Genomic DNA, 14,992 nt, shown 5'->3' with positions numbered 1-14,992 from the left:
TTAATGACTAGATGATGGATCCTTCAAATTGGAGAAACTTCAATTGGTAAATTTTTAGAGAGCTCATTATAAACAGCTGTTTTATTGGTACCTATGGGGGGGAAAACAAAAGGTGGGAAATACACATAATGGTGTTGACTGAAAAAAACATGCACAACATGAGAGCTGTGAATTAAGTTTTATTTGGGGCATAATGAGGACTATAGCCCAGGAGACAGCCTCTCAGATAGCTCTGAGGAACTGCTCCAAAGAGGGAGAGGGAAAGGTCAGTATATATATGATTTTAGTGAAGCGGGGGGGGGGGGGGGGGGGATATGTGCAGTCCGGCACACATTTTTGCAGAAGGTTACTGCTGGTCATGAGAAGCAGATGTCTCCCTTGATGATTTTAGTGCTTTTCTAAATATGAAAAGATACAAGAATTTGGGCTCATAAAACCTTCTCCTGAAACTATCTAACTATCTGAAGGCCTGTTCTGTCAATTTTTCCCAGAGCACAGAGTGCCTCATTCCTGATCTCCGCCCTGAACTCCTTTCAGGGTGTGTTGAAGGTCAGTGACTGCAGTGGCTAGTGACTTAATCCTTAGAGAGGCAGATGGCAAATGCAAGTTTTTAGTTGGCAGTGGTTAACCTAAAAACTCCCTTAGTTTAAAACAAACCAAAAATACAAATGGTTTGGGAAGCCTTGTTTGTGGTCTCCACTTCCCCTCAGTGGGTCTTACAGATGCTACTAAAAACATTAGAATAATTCATGTTAACTAGGTTGATTAACAGGGGGAAAAAAAACTGAAGGGAAATTCTAGAGACTTTTTCCCAACCAGGTGGAAATTTTAAAGGGAAGTGTCCCAAATTAATAAAGAAATCTTTAGATGGTTATTTTTAAATGGAGTAAATAAAATGGAAATTAATGGGATTAAATCAAAGGTTTGATACAGCACTACCTGAGGTTGGATGGGCCAAAGGGATCCCTTGCTGTCCCCAACATTACAGGGCCCCAGACAAGTCCACTCTGTTTACCTCAGTGTTTTATTTATTTGTTTGTATTTATGTATTTATATATTTAAAAGGCTGGAAGAAAATTACACTCAGATACCTGACCAACAGTTACTTGGGGCAACAGGCCAATAAAGTTAAAAGATTGAGAAAAGGGCTTGAAACCCTTGGCTCAACTCCCCACTGGGGATCCCAGAGCGTTTTATACAAAAATAGATATAATGGTCAGGATAAAAAGAAAGGCTTCTAGGACTCCTTGTAAGACCTACACTTGTCGATTGAGTCCTCATGGAAACTAAAGTTAAAAGAATAAAAGTTGATAGAATTGAGATGAAAATTTATAAAAATGTACCCATTTTAAGTGGGCTTTATATAAGATGGTTACATCTCTTTTGCTTAATTATATCGTGGAATAGACATGTTTTACTGGTGAATGCTTCCCCTGCTTGGTATTATAAGGCAGGGCATATGAAACCAGTAGCATTACCTGAGCCCACACAGTATAAAGTAAAACTGAGAAAGAGGGCCTTTGTTGAATGCCTTATGCAAGCTTTTGAAGGCATGATAAATTAAGCCCTGAAATCCTAGAACACAGAACTCCCGAATTGCAGTTTAGTTGGAAATCTTCTCACTGATATAAAAAAGGAAATTAAAGAAAACATAGTTGGGCAAATTAATCTTTTAATATCATTTAGGTGACAGACCCGTTCTTTGTGGAATTAAAAGCAACATCTTTGTCTTGCAAATCTCTATAAATCAGAAATGTAAATACAGCCCACAATGATCTGAGACTGAACCTAATTAGCTCAGTCAGGTTTCAGAACCTGAAACCAATGAGGGAAAAAGGAAAAAAGTGGCCTTTTTAAACTCAAACCACTGGAAAGGCTCCCTTAGCCAAAATCTAATTCATAGCCTCCTTAAGGGTTTATCAAGGACGAATACAAATATTAAAAGTCTTTTCCACAAATAGTAAAGCCTTTGTCATCTGAGCAAAGAAATTTAACTTACTCCAACTGTTATAAATAACTAGTAAATTTACATTGTAGTACAAGAATCATAATTAAGTTTTTAAAGTGAAGCTATGAGATCTCTAAATTTGTCTGTTTATGTGTCTGTGTAAACATTATATGTATGAAATATCTCTACCTCTGGGAAATATTATCAAAATTAAATTTATAAAGAGCTCTATTTAATTGACTTAAAAGTAAGTGCTTACAAATTAAATATTTCTAAATATGAAAGAAACTGGCCAGAAGGAATTTCAGGGTCACATGATCTAGGAAATATTCAATATTAAATTAACGTCTGGTATTAAAGCTAGTTTAAGTTTGCTGGTTTAATCAATGTAGACATATCTTACTTTTATAATAAAAGTAAGTTTACCAAAGGTCAACATGTTCATGTTATTTCTGTTACAGAGTTTGTCAGCAAAAAAAAAAAAAAAATTTTTTTTAACTTGGTATGGTAGTATTTTCATAAGTTATAAAATAAAGGGGAATGGAATGAGAGTTTTTAGGTGAACCCTTTAGGAATAATTATGTTTGGGGTATGTTTATTTAAAATAGTTTCTCCAGATTTTTGGTAAGTTGAGTTTTGCTAAGTTAAATTAAATGATGGCAGTTCACTGAATATCCAGGTCATTTCAAATAAGATAAAATACTGGAACAGTAATTGCTAAACAGATCTAAATTTACCTACTTTTGTCTCCTTACGAGAGGGAAACTAAAGATGTTTGGGTTTATTAGACCCATATCTTATACCACATTGAGGAAAGAAATTATGTTATATGTTTCTAGAGGTTATAGGATATTCCAATAAGGAAATGCTGGTATGACAGTTTACAGTTACTTGCTGATTGTCGATTTTTGGTAGAGAGTAAGGTTTTTAAGGGTTAAAGGTGGAATATGTAATTAAAATTACTAAAAATAATAAGGGAAACATTTCAATATGCAAAGAAAGTAGGATGGGTGTTTTCAGCAAAAGAAGGTGTGAGGAATGAAAGTACATTTTGTTAAGGGGAAAAAATGATTGTCCTAGAACTGGTTATTTTTGGATGGAAAAATATGGGATAAACTAATACATATACAAAAAGTCTTAGAAGGTATGTAGAAAGGGAGCCCTGAAAAAGGAGTTTTGTACATAGTCAGGCTGGGATTAGATTAAATTTAATTAAATTTAGGTAAATTTACCTAATTAGGTAAATTACCTAATTACCTAATTAGGTAAATAGATTTTGTTATTAAAAGTAGGCTGGTGCAAAACTGGATTTGGTTCCTCTCTTTGTTAAGAGAACAAAGTTTTCTTGGAGTATTGCTATTGGAAACAGATTGTGTGAGTTTCTTTGCCTTTAAGTGATCTGTATTTGTTTTTTGAAGTACTGTTTCACAATAACCTAGATCCTATTTGACCAAGTGTTTTGAAACCTTTTTGATGTTTTTGACAAACTTCCCAAATATGAAATTCTTTTTTTTTTAATAGTTCCGCTAACATCTTTTTTTTTTTTTTTTTTTTTTTGGCCGTGTTGGGTCTCCGTTGCTGTGCGCGGGCTTCTCTAGTTGAGAAAGTGGGGGCTACTCTTCGTTTTGGTGTGCGGGCTTCTCATTGAGGTGGGTTCTCTTGTTGTGGAGCAGGGCTGTAGGCACACGGGCTTCAGTAGTTGTGGCACGTGGGCTCAGTAGTTGTGGCTCACAGGCTGTAGAGTGTAGGCTCAGTAGTGGTGGCGCATGGGCTTAGTTGCTCCACGGCACGTGGGATCTTCCCAGACCAGGGATCTAACCTGTGTCCCCTGCATTGGCAGGTGGATTCCTCACCACTGCACCACCAGGGAAGTCCCCCAAATATGAAATTCTAACTAAAGTTCTTTTGACCTCCAGCTGACTCTGGGGTGCTTTGAAGGAACCCTGAGACATCTCAGAGAAGAATATTAAACTAATTAGGCTTATTTGGTATTTTAAATTACTTGAGAAGCATCATCAAGTGATTGGAGATGAACCATAGGTTATAGTGTATAGATAAATGTCATTAATACAGATATTCCAAAATTTATATGGAATACCTAAAAATCTGATGTGCCCTGGTATAAGTTATCAGTCATAAGTCTAATTATCTTAAAATGTGCATCACATAAATATCCAAGTTTCTTGTCAATTGCATTGTAATCAGATCTTTAACCGTGCCATTTTAAGTCTTGTCGTTTGTAAACAATCATTGTTTTACTCTGATGCTTTTATAAAATGAAGATCTTAAAGAAGATTCGTAAAAATGACTTTTTGACAAATATAAGTTTCTGATAATTTTCAGATCATACCACTGAACTGGGTAAGATATTACAGAATTCGGATGGAGACCTGATGACTGCATTCAGATCTTCAGGAATTAATTACATGAGACTAAATGAACTGATGAATATGATTTATAATTTTATCACTTTTTCTGAAATATACTGGATTTTAATCCTTGTTTTCCAGGAAAACAGGAAAAGCTTTCCTCTTATGCTATGACCTACAACAAGTTGATAAAGTATACCTTTGTAAACAAAGATGAAATATATATCATTTTCTCTCTGCCTGATCCTTCCAGAATTTGGCTTCTCCAGCTGGCTCCCCTGTGAACTTGATGGTTTATTGCAACCAGATTACAAGTAGTTATACTAATCATTGCTTTAATTTGTTCTCCTTGTTTTCAATTTGTTTATACTTTCTGTCTCTGCTGTACTATGACTTTATTAATGTATAAAGCTGTATTAGTTGTGTTACCTACATCCTGTCTGTTTTATAAGATTACTGTCTACTGGGGAATTCCCTGGTGGTCTAGTGGTTAGGACTCCAAGCTTTTACTGCTGAGGTTGCAGGTTCAATCCCTGGTCGGGGAAGATCCCACAAGCTGCACAGCGTGGCCAGGAAAAAAAAAAAATTGTTGTCTTTTGCATTACCCAATGTGTAACCAGGTCTCCAGCAAAATTAATGATGGCTAAAAGTCTTCAGACTGTTGATTATATATACATAACCTACATAAAATAACTGTAATAGTACAACTCTAGTTATGGGAAGACGCAACAAGGGAAAACATTTCCTGGATCAAAAGAGACTAGTAAGACAGGTGATCCAGAGAAGTTCAGATTATCAACAGGGCCTAATCCAAAAATTAACACATTGAGTATAGCCTATCAACAGAATCTTCACCTGATCTAGGAATGAGCCTTCCTAGCACCATGGGACAAAATTGGTCATGAAATGCTTCCCAAATGATGGTTGGATTTATGAGCAAGGCGAGGCACCGTGGATGAAAAATGTTGCCTGCCATATCAGTAAACGAAGGATGCTGCAGCCACCAGCCACTGCAGCCACCCTCAGCTATGCACTCTGAGGGGATTCAGGGTGGAGAAAAGCAGGACACCGGTCCTAGATAGTTAAGGTGCATATCAAAGGAATGATTTCAGTGAGCCCAGACCCTTGCATCTTCCCATACATAGTAAAGTGCTAAATTCATTAACTTGAGATGTCTGGTTTTCTTTAACAGTAATCTTTTGATGTTCCAACTACCTGGTTTTTGTTGCAAAACTCCTGTATATCTCGGCTCCTCCCTTACCTCTTCGGAGCAGTCTCTCAGACGATCTGAGAGGCTGTCCTCCAGGCTTAAGTCCTCAGAAAATCCACTGAATAAAACATAATTTTCAACTTTTAGGTTGCACTTTTTTTTTTCAGTCAACAAGTAGGAAGCTTCTCCTTGTGGAAGGTATTCAGAGTTTGTTGACTGAAGTCAGAGGAACTATGTACTAATATGCCTTGCTCTGAGACCATAAGATCTCAAATTACTTAGCTCCTCTGAGCCTCAGTTTTCCTCATCCACAACATGAGAATTTTAAGGATAAAGTAATAGGTGTGAAAATAGTAACATGTTGTATAAATATTATTACTGATTTTTTCCCCTAAACCCCAAATAAAAGACTGAACTTCTAATCAACTGAATGAACTTCTAATCAAGGATAGGTAACTAAGGGTACCAATCATTGTTCCTAATGCAGTTGTTATAGAAATCTGCCCCTCTTTTTCCTCTAATTTTCTTTTTCTCTCCCTCCTTAGGTTTAATATTGACCCACAGGCACACTGCTTAACTCTTCTAGATGCCACTCAAAGCCAAAAAGATTGTCGACCTCTGTGCTTAATGAGTGTGTGTGTGTTCAAAATTGATCCACCTTTACATCTGCTTCCTTTTATTTCTGGTTAACCAGAATTCATCTGAGTACTTGAATTAATTAATATAAAGGACTAGACATTACTCTTTCATTATTTGAATTAGAGTTTATCTTTAGATTTTTTTTAAAAACATCTGTTTCCTGTTTATTAGTCTGTAAAGTCAATGAAGACATCTGTTATGTCTGGTTTTGCTCATCATCCCCTGTGCCTAACACAGTGCCTGGCACTCAGATGTTTCTTGACTAGAAAGTTATATAGGAAGGAATCACATTTGCCTTACACTATACTAGCAGAAAAGTAATACCTGAGGTTGCAGCTTTGTCTTTTAAGTACCTAGATGTCTTAAGTGGCTTAGGATAAAAAAGACAGCATGGGGTATAAGACAGCATGAGATTTGGAGTCAGAAGACCTGGATCTGAATCCTGATTCTGCCAGAGACTCTATGACCTTAGGCAAGACCTTAGGCAAAACCTTAGGCTTTACCTTTCCTAGGCTTGATTTTCTTATCTAAAAAGGTGAATAATACCACGATGCCTTAGTAGTATATAAAGTATCTAGTATAGTACCTTGTGTTTGATTAGTAGTTTATACTAATTAGCAGTTATTTCACATAATACATAGTAATGGCAATAAAGTTGTATATAGACAGAGTTCTCCCCCAAAGAAAATACTTTTTAATAAATTCATCAGCAGTAGATAGAAAGGAACCATTCTGTGTCTAGGTTAAAAATTGGGAATTTATTGAAATAGGACATTTATTTCAAAAATGAGAACAACGTCCTAGGTCTTTTGTGTTGATACCACTAAATACTTCCGGATTTAAAATCCGATTCACTGATTGATTCAACAATAAAATACTGTGAGCCAACTATTTGCCAAGCACTGTTTTAGGTACTAAAGATATAGATGAAAGACACAGTCCAGGCCTCATGGCACTTACATTCTGGTTCAGAGAGACAAGCAGTAAACAAGATAATTTCAGATTAGAACTGAGAACTGTGTAGGAAATAAACTGTGGATATATAAAGAGTGGGAGGACAGAAAGCTACTTTAGACGGGGGTATATGTCTAAAAATTATCACAGCTCTATGAAAGACTTCTGAGCAAGAAGGAGAGTTGCTGGACAGTTTCTGCTCTCCAGTAATTAGAGGTGTGCCAGCAATACCCAAAGCTTTTTTTTTTTTTTTAATAAATTTATTTATTTACTTTGGGCTACTTCGGGTCTTTGTTGCTGTGCGCAGGCTTTCTCTAGTTGAGGCGAGCGGTGTCTACTCTTCGTTGCAGTGTGCGGGCTTCTCATTGTGGTGGCTTCTCTTTGTTGCGGAACACGGGCTCTAGGCGCGTGGGCTTCAGTAGTTGTGGCATGCGGGCTCAGTATCTGTGGCTCACGGGCTCTAGAGCGCAGGCTCAGTAGCTGTGGCGTACGGGCTTAGTTGTTCCGCGGCATGTGGGATCATCCCAGACCAGGGCTCGAACCCATGTCCCCTGCATTGGCAGGCGGATTCTTAACCACTGCGCCACCAGGAAAGTCCCCCCCAAAGCTTTTGATGTATATTATGTTATGATGTTAGACTGACTCTTAAAATTTTGGAATACTAAAAGACAGCAAACATTTACTGAATGTTTACTACGTACAGAATAATGTTAGAGACTTTCAAATAAAAGAATCAGGGGCTCAAGGACTTCCCTGGCAGTCCAGTGGTTAAGACTACCCTCCCAATGCAGCGGGTATGGGTTCGATCCCTAGTCAGGGAATTAAGAACCTGCATGCTGCACGGCGTGGCGAAAAAAAAAAAAAAGAATCAGGGGCTCAGATAAATCCTTTATCTTGCTTGAAATTACAGAATTCCCAAGTAGAAGCGCTGGAACTGTATTACAAATAGATGGGGGGAAATGCTTTAGAAGCTAAAATGTGACGCTTCTATTAGTTACTACAAAAAAAACTGCCTTCTCTTTTCAGATTTCTTCACCACCGCAACCAAGGAAGGATATGATATGAGGCCAGTGGACATAACTCCTTTAGAACAAAGGAAATTAACGTTTGATACGCATGCATTGGTTCAGGACTTGGAAACTCATGGTGAGAAACATGGGTCCCTTTTGAAAGAATATCAGCAGCACTCATAACAAATTACCTAGTCAAGACAACATCACCATTATGAACAATTAAGAGTCACTGTTTAGGTTGCTTCCATGTCCTGGCTATTGTAAATAGAGCTGCAGTGAACATTGTGGTATATGACTCTTTGAATTATGGTTTTCTCAGAGTATATGCCTAGTAGTGGGATTGCTGGGTCGTATGGTAGTTCTATTTTTAGTTTTTTAAGGAACCTCCATACTGTTCTCCATAGTTGCTGTATCAGTTTACACTCCCACCAACAGTGCAAGAGGGTTCCCTTTTCTCCACACCCTCTCCAGCATTTATTGTAGATTTGTTGATGATGGCCATTCTGACCGGTGTGAGATGATATCTCATTGTAGTTTTGATTTGCATTTTTCTAATGATTTAATGATGTTGAGCATTCTTTCATGTGTTTGTTGGCAATCTGTATATCTTCTTTGGAGAAATGTCTGTTTAGGTCTTCTGCCCATTTTTGGATTGGGTTGTTTGTGTTTTTGATATTGAGCTGCATGAATGGATAAAGATGTGGCACATATATACAATGGAATATTACTCAACCATAAAAAGAAACGAAATTGAGTTATTTGTAGTGAGGTGGATGGACCTGGAGTCAGTCATACAGAGTGAAGTAAGTCAGAAAGAGAAAAACATACCGTATGCTAACACATGTATATGGAATCTAAAAAAAAGAATGGTCATGAAGAACCTAGGGGCAAGACGGGAATAGAGACGTAGACCTACTAGAGAATGGACTTACGGACATGGGGAGGGGGAAGGGTAAGCTGGGGCAAAGTGAGAGAGTGGCATGGACATATATACACTAACAAATGTAAAACCGATAGCTAGTGGGAAGCAGCCGCATAGCACAGGGAGATCAGCTCCGTGCTTTGTGACCACCTAGAGGGGTGGGATAGGGAGAGTGGGAGGGAGGGAGATGCAAGAGGGAAGAGATATGGGGATATATGTATAACTGATTCACTTTGTTATAAAGCAGAAATTAACACACCATTGTAAAGCAATTATACTCCAATAAAGATGTTAAAAAAAAAAAGTCACTATTTAAATATGAGCCATCCATAAAATAGAATATTTTAGTCACGAAAATGGTATAGTTTGAAGAGTATTTACTGATGTGAGAAATGCTCAAGATACATGTGCAGAATGATTCCAATTATGTAAAAAAACAACTGTAGTTTCTAGGCTGATACTAAAGTTTATGTGGAAGTACAAGCACAATGTTTAAGAATAGAAAAAAAAGAAAATCAAAGAATGTCACAAAAAATTACCAGATGTCAAAACAGTTATTTAAAGTATATGAAGAGCTTCCCTGGTGGCGCAGTGGTTGAGAGTTCGCCTGCCGATGCAGGGGACATGGGTTCGTGCCCCAGTCCGGGAAGATCCCACGTGCTGCGGAGCGGCTGGGCCCGTGAGCCATGGCCACTGAGCCTGCACGTCCGGAGCCTGTGCTCCGCAACGGGAGAGGCCACAACAGTGAGAGGCCCACGTACCGCAAAAATAAATAAATAAAGTATATGAAACTATAGGAATAGAAGAGTTGATTTAATGGAATAGAATGGTATTCAGAAACGTGTGTCTTAGAAAGCAATAAAGAAGGCATTACAAATTAGGGAAAGGAAGGACTGTTTAATAAATGAGCTATGATAAATGACTAGCCATTGGAAAAAAATAGATTCCCTTACTGAAAAATAAATTCCAGATTGATGAAAAGCTAAATGTAAAAAAAAGAAAGACTACGAAAAATATTATAATATAGAAATATTTTTTGACTTATAGAGTAAGGAAGCAAGACAAAACTCAAAAGCAATGAAAGTAAAAGTAAAGACTGACAGATGTGACTACAGAAATATTTATTTAAATCTGTGTATCGAAGGATATGATCCGTAAGGTTAAAAATGTTAGCAACACATATGACAGTGAGCCTATTGCTTTAATATACAAAGAATTCATATGAATCAATAAGAAAAGTTAAGCAGTTTTATAGAAGAATGGACAAAGGCCATAAACAGTTCACAGAAAAATAAATTACCAATAAATGTACGTAAAGATGCTTAATCAAGGAAATGCAAATTTTAAGTATAAAAATAATAATGCAATACCATTTTAATGCCAATTATACACTCAAAAAAGACTAGTAATACCCATGTTGATGTAAATGTGGGGAAATGGATCAGTGGAATTAAAATTGGAGAGTGCTTTTTAGAGAGTAATTTAGAATAATCTGTCGATTTTTAATTATAACCATTTTTTTAAAAGACTGCAGTTGACCCTTGAACAACACAGGGGTTGGGGCACTGACCGCCTGTGTAGTCAAAAATCTGCATGTAACTTTATAGTGGCCCTCTGTATCCGCAATTGCACATCCACAGCTTCAAGCAACCACAGATTGTGTGGTATGGTAGTATTTACTATTGAGAAAAATCTGCATCTAAGTGGACCCACTCAGTTCAAATCCATGTGTTCAAGAGTCAACTGCATGAAAATTTAAATGATAGAAGTTATTCTAGCTATTTTGAGAAGGATGTGCACTTTTTAAAAAATATAAATACCTATTTGCCACTTGTAGGATTTGACAAAGCACAAGCAGAAACAATTGTATCAGCATTAACCATTTTATCGAATGTCAGCCTCGATACTATCTATAAGGAGATGGTCACTCAAGCTCAACAGGTAATGTTTTCATTTTTATCACTTCTGACAGTTTCATTAGACAATCTTTTTCATAACTGCATCTCTGTTTAGCCACCCACCTTCTAAACACACCTGCATCTTCCTTATTAGTCTCTCTAAAGGAACCAAAAACGAAAAACGTGTAGCAAAGTCAGTATCCAGAGAGACTGAGGAGTTAGAATAGTCATCACAAAATTATGGTAACACAAAGAGTAAAATTTTGTCAGATCTTTCATTGTGTAAGATAATTATATTATTTGAGTCATGGGATGGTGGTAGGTTGTTAGTGAAACAACTTTTTCCACATAGAAAGCCCACCACAGTAGAAGAGCTGACCAGTTTACTGCAGTCATGTGTATGTTCTGGTTAATTTTCACAAAGTTGGAAACCTGGAAGGGACTTACATACATGGCTGGGAAGGAGTTCATAAATCACCTAAGATGCTTTAATCTGACCAGATAGCTGAATCCTTAAACGCCAAGTAATACCATTTACGAAGAACTTAAGAAGTGAGAGGCAGTGCTGGGGACTGCTCATATATGATCTTATTTAATCTCTCTAACAACCTTGAAAAGTAGGTAGAATTATTCTGTTTTACCACTGAAGAAAGGATCAGAGAGGTTCAGTAATTTGCAAGAGTTGTCATTGTGGTGCTATGGACAAAAAGCAATAATTTTATATGAAGGATAGAATAAGCTAAATGAACTTAACTGTAGAATAATAATTCATAATCTGTCAATCATGAATTAATTACTGTGTTGAAGAATCCGTTTTCTTTCTCTGGTTATATTTTTTTAATTTTTTAAATTTAGGCTTTCTTCTTCAGATAAATATTTCACAGCAGAGAAATATTAGGATTTCTTTCTTACATAAAATTAGGAGCTCTTACATAAAATGTCATTACTTCAAAGGTCATGAAAGAGCGAAATTTTTAAAAGATTTTTTCTGTAATATCCAATTAATTATGTATTTAGAATTAAAAGCATTCAGCCCCTAGATTTAACTTAACTTTAAATTTGTATGTGTATTATTTTAGCTAAATTTATTCAGGATCATAACAGACTATTAATATTAAATCCACCAAAGAAAAAGCCACTCATTTAATCCCCCCCAAACCTTTGAGCTATCCTGAAAGAGCTAATGGTACTCTTAAATCAGATTTTTAAGTTTCTCTGCAATATAATCAGTGAATTAAAACTTTTTTGAGGAATCTTTATGCTGCCAGGGCCATTTAATCTTACATTTAAAATGTAGGATTAGGGGCTTCCCTGGTGGCGCAGTGGTTGAGAGTCCGCCTGCCGATGCAGAGGACACGGGCTCGTGCCCCGGTCTGGGAGGATCCCACATGACGCGGAGCGGCTGGGCCCGTGAGCCATGGCCGCTGAGCCTGCGCATCAACGGGAGAGGCCACAACAGTGAGAGGCCCGTGTACCACACACACACACACACAAAATGTAGGATTGGATGTAGGAACACTACTACTGAACTTTTGGGTTTTTTATTACTGGTGTATGAAATCAAAATCCCATTCCATCCTTGAGCCATAGGCCATGAGGCAAACAAGCTTCATACCTGATCACTTCAGAAAGAGCCATGCTAAGTCAAGTGTGCTCAGTCTGAGAATTCGGTTATATTCTGAATTTGCTTATAGTCTGAATAACATTCATATTCTCTGGTGGCGCCACAATAGTTACAATGATCACACTTTTAATAGATTTGACTGTATTAAATTTTTCCACTTAAAGTTTTTGAAGATGCACATACGTGCTATCTTATAGGCTTTTTGAGTCCCAAACTATTTAGAGGCGGAAAGGGAGATAGAGTTTAGAGTCACAGTACAGTAATTCCTTATTCTCAGGTTCAGAGTCTATAAGAAGTATGTAGTTACATTTTCTACTCTTCTGTATGTAGTTCTGGTAATAAAATAACATTTTATTAAAGACTTAAACAAAAATAATATTATAGTTAATGTCTTCGAACTCCTTCATAATGATATTTGGGGGGAACAAGACCGACAACCCCTAGAGGCCACTTCTGTATGATTTCTGAGGTAATTCTCATGAATATTTCAAGCAGAACTGCGTAAAAGAAAATGAACCTCCCTCCCCAATAATATAGATGAGGGATAGGGAAAGCATTAGAGTCAGGGATGTCTATTGTACACAGTAAAAAATACTTTTTCATTTTATGATAGGAATAATATTTAAAGCAAAACTCCCTCCACATCAAAACATTGGAGTCACACTGTCCTGCTTCAGCCATTAGACACCTGTCTCATCACATTCATCGAATGCTAACTGTGCACCAAGTATTACTGTAAGCATTTTACATGCATTATATCATTTAGTCCTCAAAACAACTCTATAAGATATAGGTAGTTTTTATTCCCATTTCAGCAAAGAGGAGGTCAAAGAAGCTAAATAACGTGCCCAAAGGCTCATAGTAAATGTCAGCGTTTGGATTCAAACCCAGGCAGCCTGACTCCAGAACTCACATTTTTAACCTCCAGTCTATGTGGCTGTGCCATCTGACCGCTGTTCTTAGAGAACATGTGTGCATTCCAGACCCTTTGAAGACTGAGTCATTCCATAGCCATGCATCTGGAACTACTGTAGCCTCTGTTTTCTAAACATCAAGGCAGTTTTGAAATAGCCTTTTTCACCCATATTGTGGTCAGTGGAGGACTGTAACCCCAACAATGCACTCCTAGCCACAAACTATGACAAAATGGGAGTTCCACTAGTCATTCTGTTCTTGTTTGGGTTTTTCTGTTTTGTTTATAAACCCTGTTATAGAGGGTCTTTTTCAAGGTTACACCTTCATCTACTTTTTCTTTTGATTAAAAAGAGATAAAAGATGAGTCAGCAAGCTACACGACTTTGAGAAGTTTAGTGGTTCACGTTACATTTGCCTTGTAAGACTGCTTTAAATCATTTCTACAAAAATGTCCCTCCCTAGCAAAGTAAAAGTTTATAAGTCTATCAGATAGGGCTTCCCTGGTGGTGCAGTGGTTAAGAATCCACCTGCCAATGCAGGGGACCCAGGTTCGATCCCTAGTCTGGGAAGATCCCACATGCCACGGAGCAACTAAGCCCGTGCACCACAGCTACTGAGCCTGTGCTCTAGAGCCCGCTAACTCCTGAAGCCCGTGCTCCACAACAAGAGAAGCCACTGCAATGAGAAGCCCGTGCACCACAACAAAGAGTAGCCCCCGCTCATTGCAACTAGAGAAAGCCCACACGCAGCAATGAAGACCCAACACAGCCAAAATTAAATAAAATAAATTTTAAAAAAAGAAAGAACTTGTGTGGTGATGGAGGTGTTAACTAAAAACTTAAAAAAATAAATCTATCAGATAGGGGCCACCTTTTCCTTCACAAATTCTTTGTAGTGCCAAATATAGGAAAGACACTCAGGAATTTAAACCAAACTATGTTATACTGACAATTATTTAAACGATACTTCTATTTTATTACCTGACTTCTAAGTCTTATTCAGTATCCTAGAAATTTCTGATGGTAGAAGATCCTTCAAAATCAACTTCCCTGGCGGTCCAGTGGTTAAGACTCCGTGCTTCCACTGTCTGGGGTGCAGGTTCGATCCCTGGTCGGGAACCAAGATCCCGCAAGCCGCGCAGCCAAAAAATAAAAACTAAAAAAAAAAAAGCAAAGCAATGAAAGATAAAAACTTTCCCATGTAGATATTTTTAAAATAAATAAACAATAAAAAAAGAGTATTTGCTGAGGAGCTCTTGGAGGTTAAGTAAGCATTTAATTGGGATTCTTTCATTGAAAAGACCTAGACATGTGTTTCTCTTCACTGGGAAATACTTTTTCTTCCTTGAATCTCCTACTTCTTTTAATTTTGATATTTCAGATATATAGGTTTCATTTGTTTTGTTTTTTACTTAGCCAAGCAACATTATACCTTGTAGCAAGACAATAATTTTTTTTAATTTTCATGAACAACTCCATGCAAGGGGATGGCATCACTCAG

At 37.3% G+C, this 14,992-nt stretch overlaps 2 protein-coding genes across 9 annotated transcripts in view; one reads left to right on the top strand and one right to left on the bottom strand.

Annotated features, from left to right (window-relative positions):
- The window catches only part of CCDC90B (coiled-coil domain containing 90B), a 52,681-nt gene that overhangs the window by 24,304 nt on the left and 13,385 nt on the right, over window positions 1-14,992 (top strand). For 2 of the 4 annotated variants that reach the window (XM_033431825.2, XM_004271838.4), the window contains exons 2-3: window positions 8,147-8,266; window positions 10,893-10,996. In XM_033431825.2, coding sequence (XP_033287716.1) covers window positions 8,147-8,266; window positions 10,893-10,996 — 224 coding nt within the window. Of the gene's footprint in view, window positions 1-8,146; window positions 8,267-10,892; window positions 10,997-14,992 lie in introns of those variants that run through there. The other 2 variants (XM_049713918.1, XM_049713920.1) reach the window with 2 other exon arrangements.
- ANKRD42 (ankyrin repeat domain 42) overlaps window positions 7,359-14,992 on the bottom strand; it is an 84,486-nt gene continuing 76,852 nt past the window's right edge. For all 5 annotated transcript variants that reach the window (XM_049713907.1, XM_049713906.1, XM_049713903.1 and 2 more), the window contains one exon: window positions 7,359-14,647. Coding sequence is in view for 3 of the 5 variants with exons in the window: in XM_049713903.1 (XP_049569860.1) it covers window positions 14,557-14,647 (91 nt within the window). In the remaining 2 variants the exon portion in view is untranslated. The remainder of the gene's footprint in view (window positions 14,648-14,992) is intronic.

This window comes from Orcinus orca, chromosome 8 (assembly GCF_937001465.1).
Source record: "Orcinus orca chromosome 8, mOrcOrc1.1, whole genome shotgun sequence".
NCBI classification, from domain to species: Eukaryota; Metazoa; Chordata; class Mammalia; order Artiodactyla; family Delphinidae; genus Orcinus; species Orcinus orca.
This window is presented reverse-complemented; position numbering and strand designations above follow the sequence as displayed.